The sequence below is a fragment of the Tenrec ecaudatus genome, chromosome 17, assembly GCF_050624435.1.
Source record: "Tenrec ecaudatus isolate mTenEca1 chromosome 17, mTenEca1.hap1, whole genome shotgun sequence".
NCBI lineage: Eukaryota > Metazoa > Chordata > Mammalia > Afrosoricida > Tenrecidae > Tenrec > Tenrec ecaudatus.
This window is the reverse complement of record NC_134546.1, coordinates 2,153,508-2,169,281: the sequence shown is the minus strand read 5'-3', so window position 1 is coordinate 2,169,281 and position 15,774 is coordinate 2,153,508. Positions and strand designations below refer to the sequence as shown.

Below are 15,774 nucleotides of genomic sequence, written 5' to 3'. Positions count from 1 at the left end.
GCGTGTTATGATATTTTAGGAAGCACATTCTATTTATTCTGTTCCTCGGCCATGTTTACCTTGATCCCTGTCCACATAGTTCAGAGCGGCTTCCTGGGCTGCTGAATCCAAACCCTCGAATCCCACCCTCAAGACCCTGAGTCTCACTCATGACTTGAACTACCATTTTCGGAGCACCTTCAACCAAGCAGAGGAACAGGCTCCTCACCCAGAGCCAAGCACCTCATGAGAACCTGCTTGCCTCGTTACCATTCGCTGTAAGTACAGGCCCCTCGGCCCAGGAGCAGCTTCCTACATCTGCCAATGCTCATACCTGACCTTCTTCAAGAACTCCCCTCCCCTGGCAAAGCTTCCCCCACTGCCCACCCCAGACATTGCTTTCTGTTGCTCAGAGCCTCTTCACTTTAGGGACCAACCACTTGACAACTGTGTCTGTTTGCTGCGTTTCTCGGGTCTTGTGGCCGCATGTGTGCCATTACACTGACTTATGTGGATTTTATTCCATGAGGTAAACACCTTCATTTTACTACCTTCCTTAAACTCTAGGCACCAGTCTGAGCGAGCCATCATCATTCATTCATTCATTCATTCATTTATCAAACACGCATTCGTGGAAAACCAGTTCCTTCTCATGGGACCTCCATATACAGGGACATCAGGGTAGAACCCTGCTCTAAGATTACCGCTGATTTTGAGAGATAGATAGCCAGGCCTTTCTTTCAAGATGCCTCTGGACTTGATGCTCTAACTTTCTGGCTAGCAAGTGAGCATTTTAACCATTCTATTACTGAATGTTTCCTTGCACTGTCCTCTCTCTGCCATGGAGTCAAGGCTGACTCAAAGCCACCCCATTGAACAGGGGACAAATGCCCCTGTGAGGTTCGGAGTTTTTCTCTCAAGGAGCAGCTCGTGGTTTTGAGTCACAGACCTTTCAGATCGCAGCCCAATGCATAGCCACTATGCCACCAGGACTCCATACACTCTCCTAGGCACCAGGGATACAGAAAAGGCAATCCCTACCCTCTAGGAGCTTGGGCATTGGCTAAGGGAATGTGTTAACTTACCATGTAAAAACTCTAGTGAGCTAACTACCTGTCAGAGGTGAATTGTAAATCATTAAAACACAAAACAAAGACTGCTCCCCAAGATGCGTCTTACTAGATTATCAGGAAAATCCTAACTGACCTGAGTATCTTCCTTTCTGATAATTAAATAACAAATTGGCTCAGAAAATAAGAATTTTAAAAATCACCCATGACTAGTTGAGTCCTTTTAAAAATCATCTATGAGAGATCAAGACCAAATGGTCAAAAAGTAAACAAAGATGTGAAAGGAAGGGAGCAGGGAAACTAGAGTGCTAGAAATGGAACAACTAGAATGGAGTAAAGGAGAATGAGGACCGATTGTGGGAAAGGTCACCAATGTAATGTTGTTTTGAAATTGTCCGCTTGGATCCTGATTTTCTGTGTACACTTTCACCTTGAACACAACAAAATGTGTATTGTAAAAAACACACAGAGGTGCCAATACACAGCAGTGTCTCTACTTTGGTGGTGCAACCACTTAAACACTTAGGTCTTAACTGAAAGGTTGATGGTTCAAATCCACCCTCTGAAGAAGGCCTGGTGATCTATTTCCAAAGGATCCCAGTCCGGAAGACCCTGCAGTGAATAGTTCTGGTTTGATACATGAGAGTACTTGGAATCACACTCGATCACATGGTGACTGGTTTGGTTTGAGTTTTGTATGCGGTATCATGACGGGGTGGTGGTGATCCCACAAACACTTCCACGAGAACTTGTCTCCTGGTGCACCTGCACAGCAGTGGGTGTTTTACTTTGGCCTGATGACAGTTGTGTGTTTTAGTAATTTTCTTATCACGTTGGTTTGGACAAGTGATAATAGGATCTCAAAGCACAATTTTAAAAACACTGGTAAAATGGTGCTACTTAAATAAACCAAGTATAGAGACATTTGTCATGAAAATAGTTCAACGGGTTCAGAGTATCAACTTCCTTCGACATCAGTTAACTTGCTGAAAGCAAGGGAGAGGGGAATAGTCTAGTTTTTAAAAGCACCCAAATGAAGTGAAGTCAGGTCAATTGCTAGCAGATAGCTCAGATACATCATGAAGTTAATACTCAACTTTCAAGTAATATTTTGAATGGAGATTTCAGAACACTACATTTCACTAAATTTCTCACAAAATAGTTTAAAACTAAGTTTATTTTATCAAAAGCCTTCTGATAAAGGCAGAGTTGGTTGGCCAACTCCAGCAACCCTGTGTACAGCTCACAATAAAGATGGAATCCAAACCCATTACCCTCCAGGTGATGCTGACCTAGTATGCCTTCATCCGCCTCTGTCCTCGCCCTTCTGAACGTCATCTTTGGGTAAATGCTGCGCTCCTGATCCAAAGTAACCCACTGTTTGATGGTGTGCACATACCCGTGGTACTGTTTTTTCCTTGTCGGTCTGTCTACTTGGGGGCTGAAACTGAGCCACAGGAGTGAGGTCCCTGCCAGGCTCACTGGGTGATGAAAGACCGAGACCTCTGTGATTTCCCCCGTTCTCACTCTGACCAGCAAGGGCATCTCCTTCCTGATTTTGAGTTTTGTTCCACAACTTGCTCCTATTCTAACTAGGAACTTCTAAGGCAGTGGTTCTCAGCCTGTGAGTCATGACCCCTTTGGGGGTGGGGGTGGGGTCAAAGGACCCTTTCACAGGAGTCACCTAATACATCCTGCAGATAAGATAGTTACATACAATTTATAACAGTAGCAAAATTACAGCTATGAACTAGCAATAAAAATAATTTCATGGTTGGGGTCACCACAACATGAGGAATTGTATGAAAGGGTCACGGCATTAAGAAGATTGAGGACCACTGTTCTAAGGTGATTTCTTTCAGGGCCATCTAGTTCCTCTGGTTTTACGGTCATGAAGTCTGATGTTCAAGTGGGTCAATCATCCATCCAGCTCATCATTTCCAGGTGTCTTTGATTGCCACCACTTCTCTTCCCTCCAAACACAAAGATCACTAGCTGCATGTGGGATGGCTGCTCTCCAGCTTTTAAAAATACAATGGCTGCTTACCATGTGTGTCACACCATGGTGGCTTGTGTGTGCAGTGAGGCAAGGCAAGGTCACTGGCATGTCAAACATACCGGCAAGATCACCCAAAATGAAGCGCTTTCAGCAGAGCTTCCAGACTAAGAACAGACTACGATGAACGAATCGAAGGTCTATTTTAGAGCAGTTTGTCACTGGAAATGTGCCCTAGGGAGGGCACCAAAAGAGTGTCAGCTTCCGAAGACTTAGTGAACCAAATCAGAACATCGTCAGAGACAGTGCCAGAAGATTCAGCACTCAAAATGTGACTGGGGAAGAGCATCCTTCTCGAAGGCGAGTCCACCACAACGATGCAGATGGAGTGACCCCTGTGGGAATCAGGACCTGCAAACATCTACTGATCATCGGAACTTGAAATGTACGAAGTAAGAATCTAGAACCAATGGAAGTTGTTAAAAATGAAATGCAGCACATGAAGATCCATATTCTAGGCTTGAGTGCACTGAAACGGACTGGTCTCGGTCATTTTGAATCAAAAACTCATATGGTTGGCTATGCCAGGAATGTCAATCAGAGGAACGGAATGGCATTCATTGTCACAAAAGAGCATTTCCAGAGTTAGCATTGTAGTACAATGCTGCCTGTGATTGGATTATATCTATCTGAATTCAAGGAAACCCAAACAATACGATTATTTGAAGGTATGCACCAACCACTAAAGTTAGGGATGCAGAAATTCTTCAGTCTGGAATTGAACAAACATGGAATCAAGATGGGTTGATAATTATCAGTGACTGGAATGCAAAAGTTAGAAACAAGTGGGAACAGTAGTTGGAAAAATAAGGTCTTGGTGATAGAAATGAAGCTGGAGATTGCATGATAGAGTTCTGCAGGAAGTCACAGCAACTTCTTCATCTCGGTTACCTTCTTCAACAACACAAAATCTGACCATACACATGGGCTTCTCCAAATGGAATACACAGAAACAAAATTGACTGTATCTGCAGGAAGAAACAGGATCCCTGGTGGCAGAGTGGTTATGCATTGGGCTGTGATCCCCAAAATCAGCAGTTCAAAGCCACCAGCCATGCTAAGGGAGAAAACTAGGCTTTCTACCCCTATAACTGTTACAGTCTAGGAAACTTACAGGGCAGTTCTACCCCGCCCTGTAGGGTCACCCTGAGTCAGCACTGACTCCATAGCAGTGACTCTGGAGTTTGGAGTGGTGCCAGACAATGGAGAAGCTCAATATCAGCAGCTAAAACCAGATCAGGGTCTGACTGTGGAACAAACCATCAATTGTTCATATGAAAGTTCAGGTTGAAGCTAAAGAAAGGTTTGTATCTGGGTTGTATCTTCTCAGTATACTTAGTCAATTGGTATGCTGAAAAAATCATCAGAGAAGCTGGATTATATAAATAAGGACTAGTTAACAACCTTGCTTTCTGAAAATGAAGAGGACTTGAAACACTTGCTGATGAAAATCAAGAATTGTAGCCTTCAGTGTGGGTTACAGCTCAATGTAAAGAAGACCAACATCCTCACACCTGGGCCAATAGGTCACTTCATGCTAGAGGAAAAGGTGAAGTTGTCAAGGATTCTCTCTTGCTTGGATCCACAATCACTGCTCATGAAAGAAGCAGTCAAGAGACAAAGCAAAGCATTACATTGGGTGGATCTGCTGCACAAGATCACTTTAAAGGTGTCTCAAAGCAAGTGCATGGGTTACTCAGAGGACTAAAGCATGCCTGACCCAAGGCCTGACATTTTCAGTCACTTCATATGCCTGTAAAAGGAGAATGTTGCATAAGAGAGACTGAAGAAGACTCGGTGTATCTGAATGGCGGTGCTAGTGAAGAATATTGAACGGACCATGGGCCGTCAAAAGCACAGGTTTCTATTGGAAGAACTACAGCCAGACGCTCTTTAGAGGCAAGCGTGGGGAGACTTCATCTCCTATACTTTGGACATGTTGTCAGGAGAGACCCGTCCCTGGGGAAGGACATCATGTACAGTCATGGGGAGGGGCAGCAAAATCAAGGAAGGCCCTCGGCCGGAGACTGACGTTGTGGCTGTGATGAGGGACCAGGGAGGGTTTCCTTCTGTCACACCTGGGGTCGCCCTACATATGAACTGACCCCATGGCCCTGTCAACAAAGCAGGGGGCAAACGTTGTGGACTATGTGATTCCAGTTGACCTCGGTGTCTCCTCAGTCTATGATCCTGAGCTCCCAAGCCCAGTGACTCACGGTCCTAAGGTGCCTGGTTATGTTTTCCATACATTCTTGGACATAAATGTTATACCACAATGGATGAGTTTGAATTATGGAGCTGGCAAAAGATATTGAAAGTAGCATGCCTGCCAAAAAGAACAAACACATGTGTCTTGGAAGAGGTACAGCCAGAAAGCTCCGTAAAGCAAGGACAGCGGGACCTGAGATGGCAAGTCTCACGTACTTTGGATCCGCTATCAGGAGAGAGCAGTCAGTGGGAAAGGACATCACACTTAGTAAAGTAGAGGGTCAGCCAAAGAGGGGGACACTCGATGAGATGGCCTGACACAGTGACCACAGCAGCGGGCTCCACATAATGACCACGGGGAGGCTGGTGCGGGACCAGACAGTGTCTTGCTCGGTTGTGCTTAGGATTGCCAGACTGACTGCATGGCGCCCAGCAAGAGCAGCGCTGGAGAGGGGCCCAGGTGGAATGAGCTAAGTTGCATGTCACAGTAGTTTCATATGACATCTAAAACAGAGTGGTTTAGGAAGAGTTTCTTGGTCATTTAGTTCAGGAGCAATGTCAGAGCAGAAGGAGATGGAAGGATATCGTGATCATGACAGGGTAGAGTCAGTTTGCTGGGAGGTCTCAGGAAGCAAAGCTTAGACAACACACCAGCAAGAGCCTGTGATCCTCAGCCAACCCAGAGGGGCAACTGACCACATCTGCCGCCTGCACCGAGCTCTCTCTCTCTCTCTCTCTCTCTCTCTCTCTCTCTCTCTCCCTCCCTCCCTCCCTCCCTCTCTGTCTCTCTCTGTCTCTCTCTCTCTCTCTCTCTCTCTCTCTCTCTCTCTCTCTCTCTCTCTCTCTCTCTCTCTCTCTCTCTCAGCTCACCACATTCCCACGGAGCTGCCACCGATGCTCGCCATGAAACGAGGAATCCGACTGTTAGGCCTGCATTTGTGTGCCATAAAGCTAGAAGAACCCCAGGTTGCGATGTTTTCGTCCAGGCCACTATTTCTTCCCGAGCGCCATCCTCAGACCTGAGACCCCCTGGGGACTAGGTTTTAAGGTTGCATCTCTCATCTAGAAATCATACGTCTCAAGACACTTGTCAAATGACGCTGAGAGTACTCATTTGGGAAAGAATGCTAAAATCCCATGATCCTTTAACTGGGCCATTTGACTTCACAATATGAGATACATGAATGCATGTAAAAGCATCAGAGATAAAGCAAAATTAAGATTCTCTTATAAATTACTATACCTAGAAATCCACACCACAAATCCACATTGCCTCTGAGTGCACAAACACAGACATTTCTTTACAGAACAGGTTGATCATGCTGACACTGAGGTCCAAAGATGACAGTCACAAGCAACTCACGGACGTGCAGCTCCACGAGGAAACAGTGAGGGGAAATGACACGTGACATCGTGCTCCACGCCTGGGAAGAAGGTTAACGACCTGTCAGATACATGATCTCAAGAGCACTGTGTTTGGTGACGAGAAGCCAAAACATACCATTTGCTTCCACTTCAATGCACACAATTCTGTGTACTTTTCTGAGCCCATCCATGGATAACAAAGGGACAAAATAAGAAAATAATCTCACGGAAGGGTCATATCTGTGAGAAAAGGTGTTATCTCTAGGGAAGTGGACAAAGGAACCATGGTAGGCGGAGGCAATAACTGTATCTGAAATGTTTCATTGCTGGACATAATCAAGTGCCCTGCGGCTGGGGAGGCCGGCGTGAGCATGTATACATCTGTTTTGTTAGGTGCCACAGCCCAGGGTTCCAACTCCTCCTGAGCCATCACACCAGAATGAACCTCTGGCCAGCCCTGCCCGTCCTCACACGTGTCATGTTTGAGCCCGTTGTTGCAGCTACTGTGTCAACCCATTCCTTGGAGGGCCTTCCTCTTTTTCACTGGCCATCACCTTTCCCAAGCATGATGCCCTTTTCCAAGGAATGGTCTCTCCTGACAACAGCCAAAATACCTGAGCTAAGTTTGCCATCCTCACTTCTAAGGAGCATTCTCAAGGCACTTCCTTTAGGACAGATCTGGCTGTCCTCTTGGGTGCCCGTGGCCCACTGTCTGCATTCTTCACCACACCATCGTTCAAACGCCTCCAAGTCTCTTCACTCACCCCTGTTCACCGCCCAGCTTTCACGTGCCTGTGGAACAAGTGAAAATACTGTGGCTTGAGTCTGGAGTCCTCAGTCCTCCAGAGGCATGTGGGCCCATCAACCCTTTTCCTAGTACAATACAATGTTTACCATCTTGACTGCCCTTCATGGACGTTGATTGTAGACCCAGTTGTGTTAGTCCAGGTGGACTAAAGAAACAAATTCATTGATACTCATATATGTGCAAGAGAGAACTTTATATCAAGAAGTAATTATGCATCAATAAAAACCATCCGAACCCAGTCCAAATCAAGTCCATAAGTTCAATATTAGTCCACAGTCCAATATTAGCCTATGAATGCTTCTTCGGGCTCATGTAGAACATGCAATGATGCTGAAGGCCAGTGGGTGGAAAGCGCTGTGGATCCAATGGCAGTGGATGGATCTCCAGGGCTCTAGCTGCCATCAGCGTGGCTCTGTGTGTCCTGTCAAGAGGAATGTGAAACAGTGAGGGAGTGTGTCCTGCCTTCCGAGAGAAAGAGAGGCATCAGGGTTGTGACCTGATTGACAGGCTAGACTCCACCCCTTCATTCTTATTTATCAAGTTGGCATGAAACTGTGTAACTACCACGCCAACTAAAATGAAACCTTTGGCAACTTCCATCGATGCTGATTTCATCTATTGGTTCATCTGTGAGACTTGGTGCTTTCTTTTCACACTGGTTTTCACTGTGCTTACTTCCTGAACATATGAAATAATTTGCAATTCCATTTGTTTTAAGTAACATCAAATCGAATTCCATAATGGCTGCCTATACCTACAGGTCCACCAACAGTGGATGAGAGTTCCTTTCTCACCATACTCCCTCTAACGTTTGTTTCTTTCTGAGTTTTTGAATTGGGCTATCTTTGAGGGTGTTAGGGGGAGCAAAGCAACGAAGTCCCGAAGGAATCCTGAGAATAAATTTCATACTCGGAGGGCGGGGTTTGGCACCGCCTATGACGCGATTGGAAAACATACCTAAGGGTCAGCAGACAGACCTGGAACTATTTATAGGTCCTTTTTGTTCTTCTTCTTCTTTTCCATGTCTATTTTATGATAGGCAAAATAAACAATCCCAAGGAGAAAACAATGGGACCGATGGTTCCAGGGGACCAGGGAGAAGAGGGCGTGGGGGAGCCAACAAACCCAGGGACAAGGGAACAACAGTAGATCTAAAATCATTGGCAAGGAGGGTGTAGAACACCTGGTGGGGTTTGATCAAGTGAATGACGAGAGAAATTATTGAGAGCCGAAAGAATGTTGAACGTGAGAGTGGGACAGGAAGAAAGTAAAAGGAAATAGCGGCAAGAACTAGGAGGCAAAAAACATTTATAGAGGTACAAATATAAGCATTTATATATGTAAATATATTAATATATAACAATAGGTCTATGTACATATATTTATATGTTAAGTATCAAGGTAGCAGATGCATATTGGGACTCTACTCAAGTCCTCCCTCAGTGCAAGAACACTTTCTTCTAATGGTCCGGCATCCTGTGATGCTCGCTTTCCTGACACAATCGCTGAAGACAAAATGGGTACATAAGCAAATGCGGTGAAGAAAGCTGATGGTGCTGGCTATTAGAAGATATAGCATCTGGGCTCTTAAAGGCTTGAAGTTAAACAAGCAGCCATCTAACAGGGAAGCAACAAAGCCCACATGGAAGAAGCACACCAGCTTGTGTGATCACGAGGTGTTGACAGGATCAGGTATCAGACATCAGAATATCCCAAACAAACGATCTTATCAATGCAAATGAAGGGGGTCAGAGTGGAGACCCAAAGCCCATCTATAGACAATTGGGCATCCCCTCACAGAAGGGTCACAAGGAAGGGACAAGCCAGCCAGGGTGCAGTACAGCACCAACAAAACACAATATTCCTCTAGTTTTCTAATGCTTCCTTCCCCCCACTATCATGAACCCAGTTCTACCTTACAAATTTGGCTAGACTGGAGCATGTACACTGGAACAGAGAAGCACTCTTGACACATGGAATCCAGGACAGAAAAAACCCCTCAGGAACAATAATGGGAGTAGCGATACCATGAAGGTAGGGGGGATGGTAGAGGGGGTAAGGGGGAAAAAAGGGAAACCGATCACAATGATCAACGTATAACACACACACACACACACACACACCCTGGTCCCAGGGGGGAGAACAACAGAAACGTGAGTGAAGGGAGACAGCAGATGGTTTGAGATACAAAAATAATAATAATTTATAATTGATCAAGGGTTCTGGAGGGTGGAAGAGGGAGAGAATAAACAGGAGCTGATATCCAGGGCTTAAAAGGAAAGAAAATATTTTGAAAATGATGATGGCAACATATGTACAAATGTGCTTGATACAATTAATGTATTGATTTTATTAAGTTTTAAAGAGCACACAATCAAATTTATAAAAATGAAGAAAAATGTAATTTTTTGTAATTCAGATCATTTTCCATATGACCATATCTAACACATTAAGAATAAAATAAAAACTTAATTTTTAAAAATGTGAACAGGTTGACTGACATAGCATTCACCTATTATATGATTCAATGGTTTACACACATTAAAAAGAGCTCTGCTACCATCATCACAATCCATTTTAGAACATTTTCTCCTTTCTTGACCTCATGAGCTTCCCATCCCCCCTTCCATAACCCTAAGAAAACATCAATCCAATTGCTATCTCTGTAGATTTCCCTATGCTGGATTTCATCGAGAAACACACACACACACACACACACATACACACACACCAGAAAACATAATCTCTTTAAGGAAAGCATGATGTCAAAAGAGGAGGAAATACCAACTGAGTGTGAACCAACTAAAATCCTTTCTGTCCCCTGTGTGCTTGTGACAGACATAGACGAGTGCACTGCAGGCACGCACAACTGCAGAAGCGACCAAGTCTGTATCAATCTGAGAGGCTCCTTCGCCTGCCAGTGCCTCCCGGGGTATCAGAAGCGAGGAGAGCAATGTGTTGGTAAGTACCCCAGATCGGAAGCCAAAATCCTGTGCTGAGTGTCCTCATTGCTTACGTCTCAAGCATTTAAAGTCAGGGACTCATGCTTATTTAGAGAGTTACAGCTAAAAAACATTCACTGACTCCTGTGCGTCTTCTGCACTAAGCTGTTAGGTACACTAAATAAAAGCAGAAATTTGGTGCATGGTCCAAACCCTAAATGGGGTTGAGAAAATGGTCTTAAATCAACTGTTTGGAAGCCCAGCCATAAAACACAGATGGCCTGGTGTGTAGCATAGCATGGTGCATAGCTCCCTGGTGTGTAACATAGCATGGTGCACAGCTCCCTGGTGTGTAACATAGCATGGTGCATAGCTCCCTGGTGTGTAACATAGCATGGTGCATAGCTCCCTGGTGTGTAACATAGCATGGTGTATAGCTCCCTGGTGTGTAACATAGCATGGTGTATAGCTCCCTGGTGTGTAACATAGCATGGTGCATAGCCCCCTGGTGTGTAACATAGCATGGTGCATAGCTCCCTGGTGTGTAGCATAGCATGGTGCATAGCTCCCTGGTGTGTAACATAGCATGGTGCACAGCTCCCTGGTGTGTAACATAGCATGGTGTATAGCTCCCTGGTGTGTAACATAGCATGGTGCATAGCTCCCTGGTGTGTAGGATAGCATGGTGCATAGCTCCCTGGTGTGTAACATAGCATGGTGCATAGCTCCCTGGTGTGTAACATAGCATGGTGCATAGCTCCCTGGTGTGTAACATAGCATGGTGCATAGCTCCCTGGTGTGTAACATAGCATGGTGCATAGCTCCCTGGTGTGTAACACAGCATGGTGCATAGCTCTCTGGTGTGTAGGATAGCATGGTGCATAGCTCCCTGGTGTGTAACATAGCATGGTGCATAGCTCCCTGGTGTATAGGACAGCATGGTTTGAGGGGCACAAACCCAGTTCTCCTGACTCAGATTGAGGCTTTGGGCAATTAATTTAGTTTGCTGTATCTCAGTGTTTTTATCTGTAAGACAGACATTATAAAAAATTGTCCCTTCCTCACCACCCTGTCACTAAGACGAGACGATGTCATGTATAGGAAGTACATAGGACACTGCCTGGCCCTGGGCCATTGTGATATTGGGGCAGTGGTGCTTCCGTGGAATAAGAGTCTGCGTCTTCCATGCACGCACTTTGGGTTCCATTCCTGACCAACGTTCTCACCGCATGGCCTCTGTCTATCACTGGAGACTTGAGTGTTTGCGATGGTGCTGAGGGGTTTCCAGCCAAGCTGCCAGATGAAGAATGACAGAAAGAAGACCTGGTGATCGACTTCTACAACGGAGCCCCTGACCGCCAGATGGGTTTCTGTCCACAGGATTGTCGTGAGCCAGGGGCCAGCTGATGACAATGATCGACAGCACCATGAGTGCTTAGAGATGAGCAGACAGGTGCTCTGGAGGGTGCAAGCCTGCACTGGCTGCCAGGAATGCAAACCCCAAAATGGCCTGTCGCCACCTGAGGGTCTGCGATCCTGAGCCCCCTGGGGGTGGGAGCCAGGTCTGGTTTCCATCACCTCTGTCTCCCCAGTCCCTAAAGTGTGACAGATGCTCAGTGCATATTTTTGGAGTGAATGAAAGAGCACAGAGCCGGCAGGAATCCTGGAGAGTAGAGAGAGAAAATAAACTCTCTGGGTCCGCTCCTGGGGCCAGCACCTGTCAGGCCGCACTGCACTTGGCTCCCTCTGCTCATTCATTTGCATACCACCTCTTAGCACAGACCGGTGACGAATCCTTGTTTTCTCTTAGAAAGAGAGCGTGAGGACGTGCCAGACAGGCCACCGGCAGCAATTTTCTCCTAAGCATGTGAGCTGTTGGTGTTCAGATGTCCACACCATCCTCCCCCAGGCACCAGCCTGCTCCCGCTGCCCCTGGGACTGTGCCTAAATGCTGGTCAGTGCCCAGTCTCTCAGGGTCCAGGGTTTGAGTGACTAACCTTGTTCCAGGAAAAGATACTGTGAAACACTGAACAGGCACCGTGGTGTTTGTTCACCCTCTCAGTCCGGAAAATGTACAATGGAGGGCATGGAAAGTGTGGAACAAGACCTAGCTCAGCCTTGGATGAGGAGAATCGAGGTAGCTGGGAACTTAGTCCTTGAACGCAGGTCTAATCATGGCCTCGTGGGGTTCCCCACAACTGTAGATCAAGTCTATAGTCTTCAGCCCTTGCCCATCTCTGATGCATCAACATTGCACCCCCAAGAAAAATAGCCCACCCCAATTTTATCTCACCACTCACAGTTCCCCGAGCACAGCATCCAGTCACACTTCAGTGCCTCCGAACAAGCTCTTTCCCGCACCTGGAATCTAGCAAACCCTTATGGATTCAACCATCGCTAGATCCATCTCAAGGCTGCCTCCTCTGGGAAGCCTTCTGTTACTGATCCAAGAACAATTAGCTTCTCCCTCCTCTGTCTGTCTGCTTTGTCAGAGGACCCAGTAAGCAAGGTAAGCACAGGCTTACGCTAGTTTACTTCATAATCTGTAGTGAACACCTTCACTTTTTCAAAGATTCTGCTTGTGGGTGTGGCAGGCATCTGTCTCTGCCCACCCCACAGCACCTTCCTAGAGAATCGAGGCCTGGCAGGGACGCTTACCTAGTGGGCGCAGTAAACATGGGCTTCCTTTGGCTTGCATGCTAATCTGTTGGAAACAACCTTTCGTGAGTTTTGCCATATCATGAAACCCACGTGAAAGTGTTCCCCACCAATGAGGAGGTTGGTACATTCATTAGCCTCAAAATCCCGCGGCGCCAGACACAAGGCTAGCAGATGGCAGTAGCTCAGTGGAGGCTGGCGGATGAAGGCGCCATGCAGCGTCCCTCTTCCGAAGCTGTACCAAGGGCCCACTGCAGGCCAGGCCCAGGTGTGTGGGCGCTAGACTTGAGCAGTGGACAGATTTTACAGTCGCAGCCTCTGGGGACCTTTTGGAAAGTAGCATTTATACCAATCAGTCATCGAAGCGAGAACCTGGAGGTATGGAGCCCTGCTGGGACGATGTCAGATGCTCCGCTACTGACGCACCGGTCAGCAACCTGAAGCCACTGGGAAGAGGCCTCCTGCAGTCAGCCCTGTGGGGGTGACAGCCACAAACACCCTCTGGCGCTGTTCTACTCTGCCCTCTCGGGTCACCGTGAGCGAGAAGGGTCTCAACAGGACGCACCGTGTTAAAGTTGCTCTCAATTAGAGTGGCATGTCTGCTTCTTCTGTGTCTCCATTGAGCGCCTACTCTGCCAGGCCCTGTTTCAGGTGTTCAGGCTGCAAGGGAGTGAACGGACAGGACACCTCCCGCCCCCACCCCCAACTCCACCTCAAGGAGAGGAGACCGCCTGATGTCGTCCTGGGAAAGACAGACAACAGAGAAGTAATATGGAACACGAGGCTGGGGTACATGGAGGGCTGTGAAGAAATACAAAGCAGGAGTTCAAGGGTGACGTGAGGAGGAGGAGGAGGAGGAAGCCGTTTCATCTGGTGGGCAGGGCTGAGGAGGTGCCTTTCGGCAGATACCTGAGCAAAGGCCGCGGGGAAGCTATTCAAGTTAATCAAATATGTCTTACAGTTTATTTGTCATCTTTAAACTCCTGGCCCCGGTTGTCAGCCCCGACTCAGGGCAGCCTCCTCCCTGTCAGAGAGACCTGTGCATGGTCTTTCCATCACTGTGGATTTGGGAAGGCGATGCTGGGTCTTTCTTCTGAGACGCCTCTGGGAGAATTCGAACTGCCAGCCTCTTAAGTTAACAGCCCGGCACTTAACCATCTGCTCTCCTCAGACAGTCCTGCCGTAATACTATCAAAAATTGACTGCCTCCTAGTCTGTTCCAGTGCCCAGCAGCCCTGTGTGGGGTTTGTGAAACTGAGAATCTTTACGGGAGTGGACAGTCCTCCCCTCTCCTGGGGGTTGGCTGCAGGGTCGACCTGCCCACCTGCTGTCTAGCAGCCCACCTTCTGACCCAGGGTGCCACCAGGCTGCCTGTAGCAATGATAGAGCCCATGTGTGCTACCCTCTATGTGCCAGGGACTTTGCCCGTATTGTCTCACGTAACCCTCCTGAAAATACTTCCGCACATGTCTTAGGACTTCCGGAAAAGGAAGCTCAAAAAGGTTGAGGCCAAGCCGGTCTTTGCCAGAATCTGGACCAAAACTAAAGTCACCCCGAGAGAGCTCGAGCACGCTGCCTCCCACCTCATTGGTTAATAATGAACCCCCAGGGCTCGGATAGTTACATATGTGGAATGCAAATGATATATATATTTACATACACAGTGTACATCATGTAAACATGCATTTAACATAAAGCAGTGCCCCAACGCGCCTGCACAACTGTTTGAAACCACACGTGCTGTGCTGGGTTTGCCACCAAGAGTACAGTCCTGAGTAGATGACATTTCATTATGCTTCGAAGACATCAGTCCCGCTCTGCGATGACACAGCTGAGCATCTCAGAGTCGGAAACATGTAGAGGAGGGAGCATGGGTCTGGAGGCCTCTCTCAAGAGGGAACCTGTGTGGGGCCCACATCCTTCCCAGCATGCGGCCATTCGGTTCTCACAGAAACTCCGCTAGACAGGCACAGCACGCATTGCTGTGCACGTTTTACAGAAATGGAAACCAAGCCACTCAACCCTCAAGCGGCCTAGCCACGGTCACCAGCTGGCCAGCAGCCCACTCGTCCCTCCCGCGTGCTGTGCTCAGGTCACTCAATTCCTTCCCACTCCGTTTGTGTTCCCGTCATTAACACACGTGCTTGCCTTCGCACGTGTGGGCAGTTGGCTTACGTCTCGCTTCCCAGGCTTCGCCCAGGTTTACCGGCCACGGAATGGCTTGACTATTCCGTCTTCGCTCCGCATGTCTGACCTCACTGCAGAAGGCAGATCGCGGTGGGCCATTACCTTCGCAGGAGGTCTTCCTCCATAGGCCCCTGTGCTGCTGTGCGGAAAGCCAGCGGCTGTGGATCGTCACTGACCGCGCTCTGTCCCCTTCTCTGTGACCCCATAGACATAGATGAGTGCGCCAGCCCTCCGTACTGCCACCAGAGATGTGTGAACACGCCGGGCTCCTTTTACTGCCAGTGCAGCCCTGGGTTCCAGTTGGCAGCAAACAACTACACCTGCGTAGGTAAGCCTGTCAGGAACTGCCCGCCTATCCACAGAGGCCACCCTGTGCCACGTGGCAGAACCTCCCCCTGTCCCTCTTCTCGGGTGAGCTGGATTTGTCAGCTTCCATTAGGAAAACCATAAAGCTGAACAGACAATAACTGATCTGTTTTGTAAAACACAGCAAGATGTGAA

General features: G+C 47.5%; 1 protein-coding gene across 3 annotated transcripts in view; it reads left to right on the top strand.

Moving 5' to 3' along the window:
* The window catches only part of EFEMP1 (EGF containing fibulin extracellular matrix protein 1), a 74,645-nt gene that overhangs the window by 45,167 nt on the left and 13,704 nt on the right, over positions 1 to 15,774 (top strand). For all 3 annotated transcript variants that reach the window (XM_075535726.1, XM_075535727.1, XM_075535728.1), the window contains exons 5-6: positions 10,325 to 10,447; positions 15,482 to 15,601. In XM_075535726.1, the coding sequence (XP_075391841.1) occupies positions 10,325 to 10,447; positions 15,482 to 15,601 (243 nt within the window). The remainder of the gene's footprint in view (positions 1 to 10,324; positions 10,448 to 15,481; positions 15,602 to 15,774) is intronic.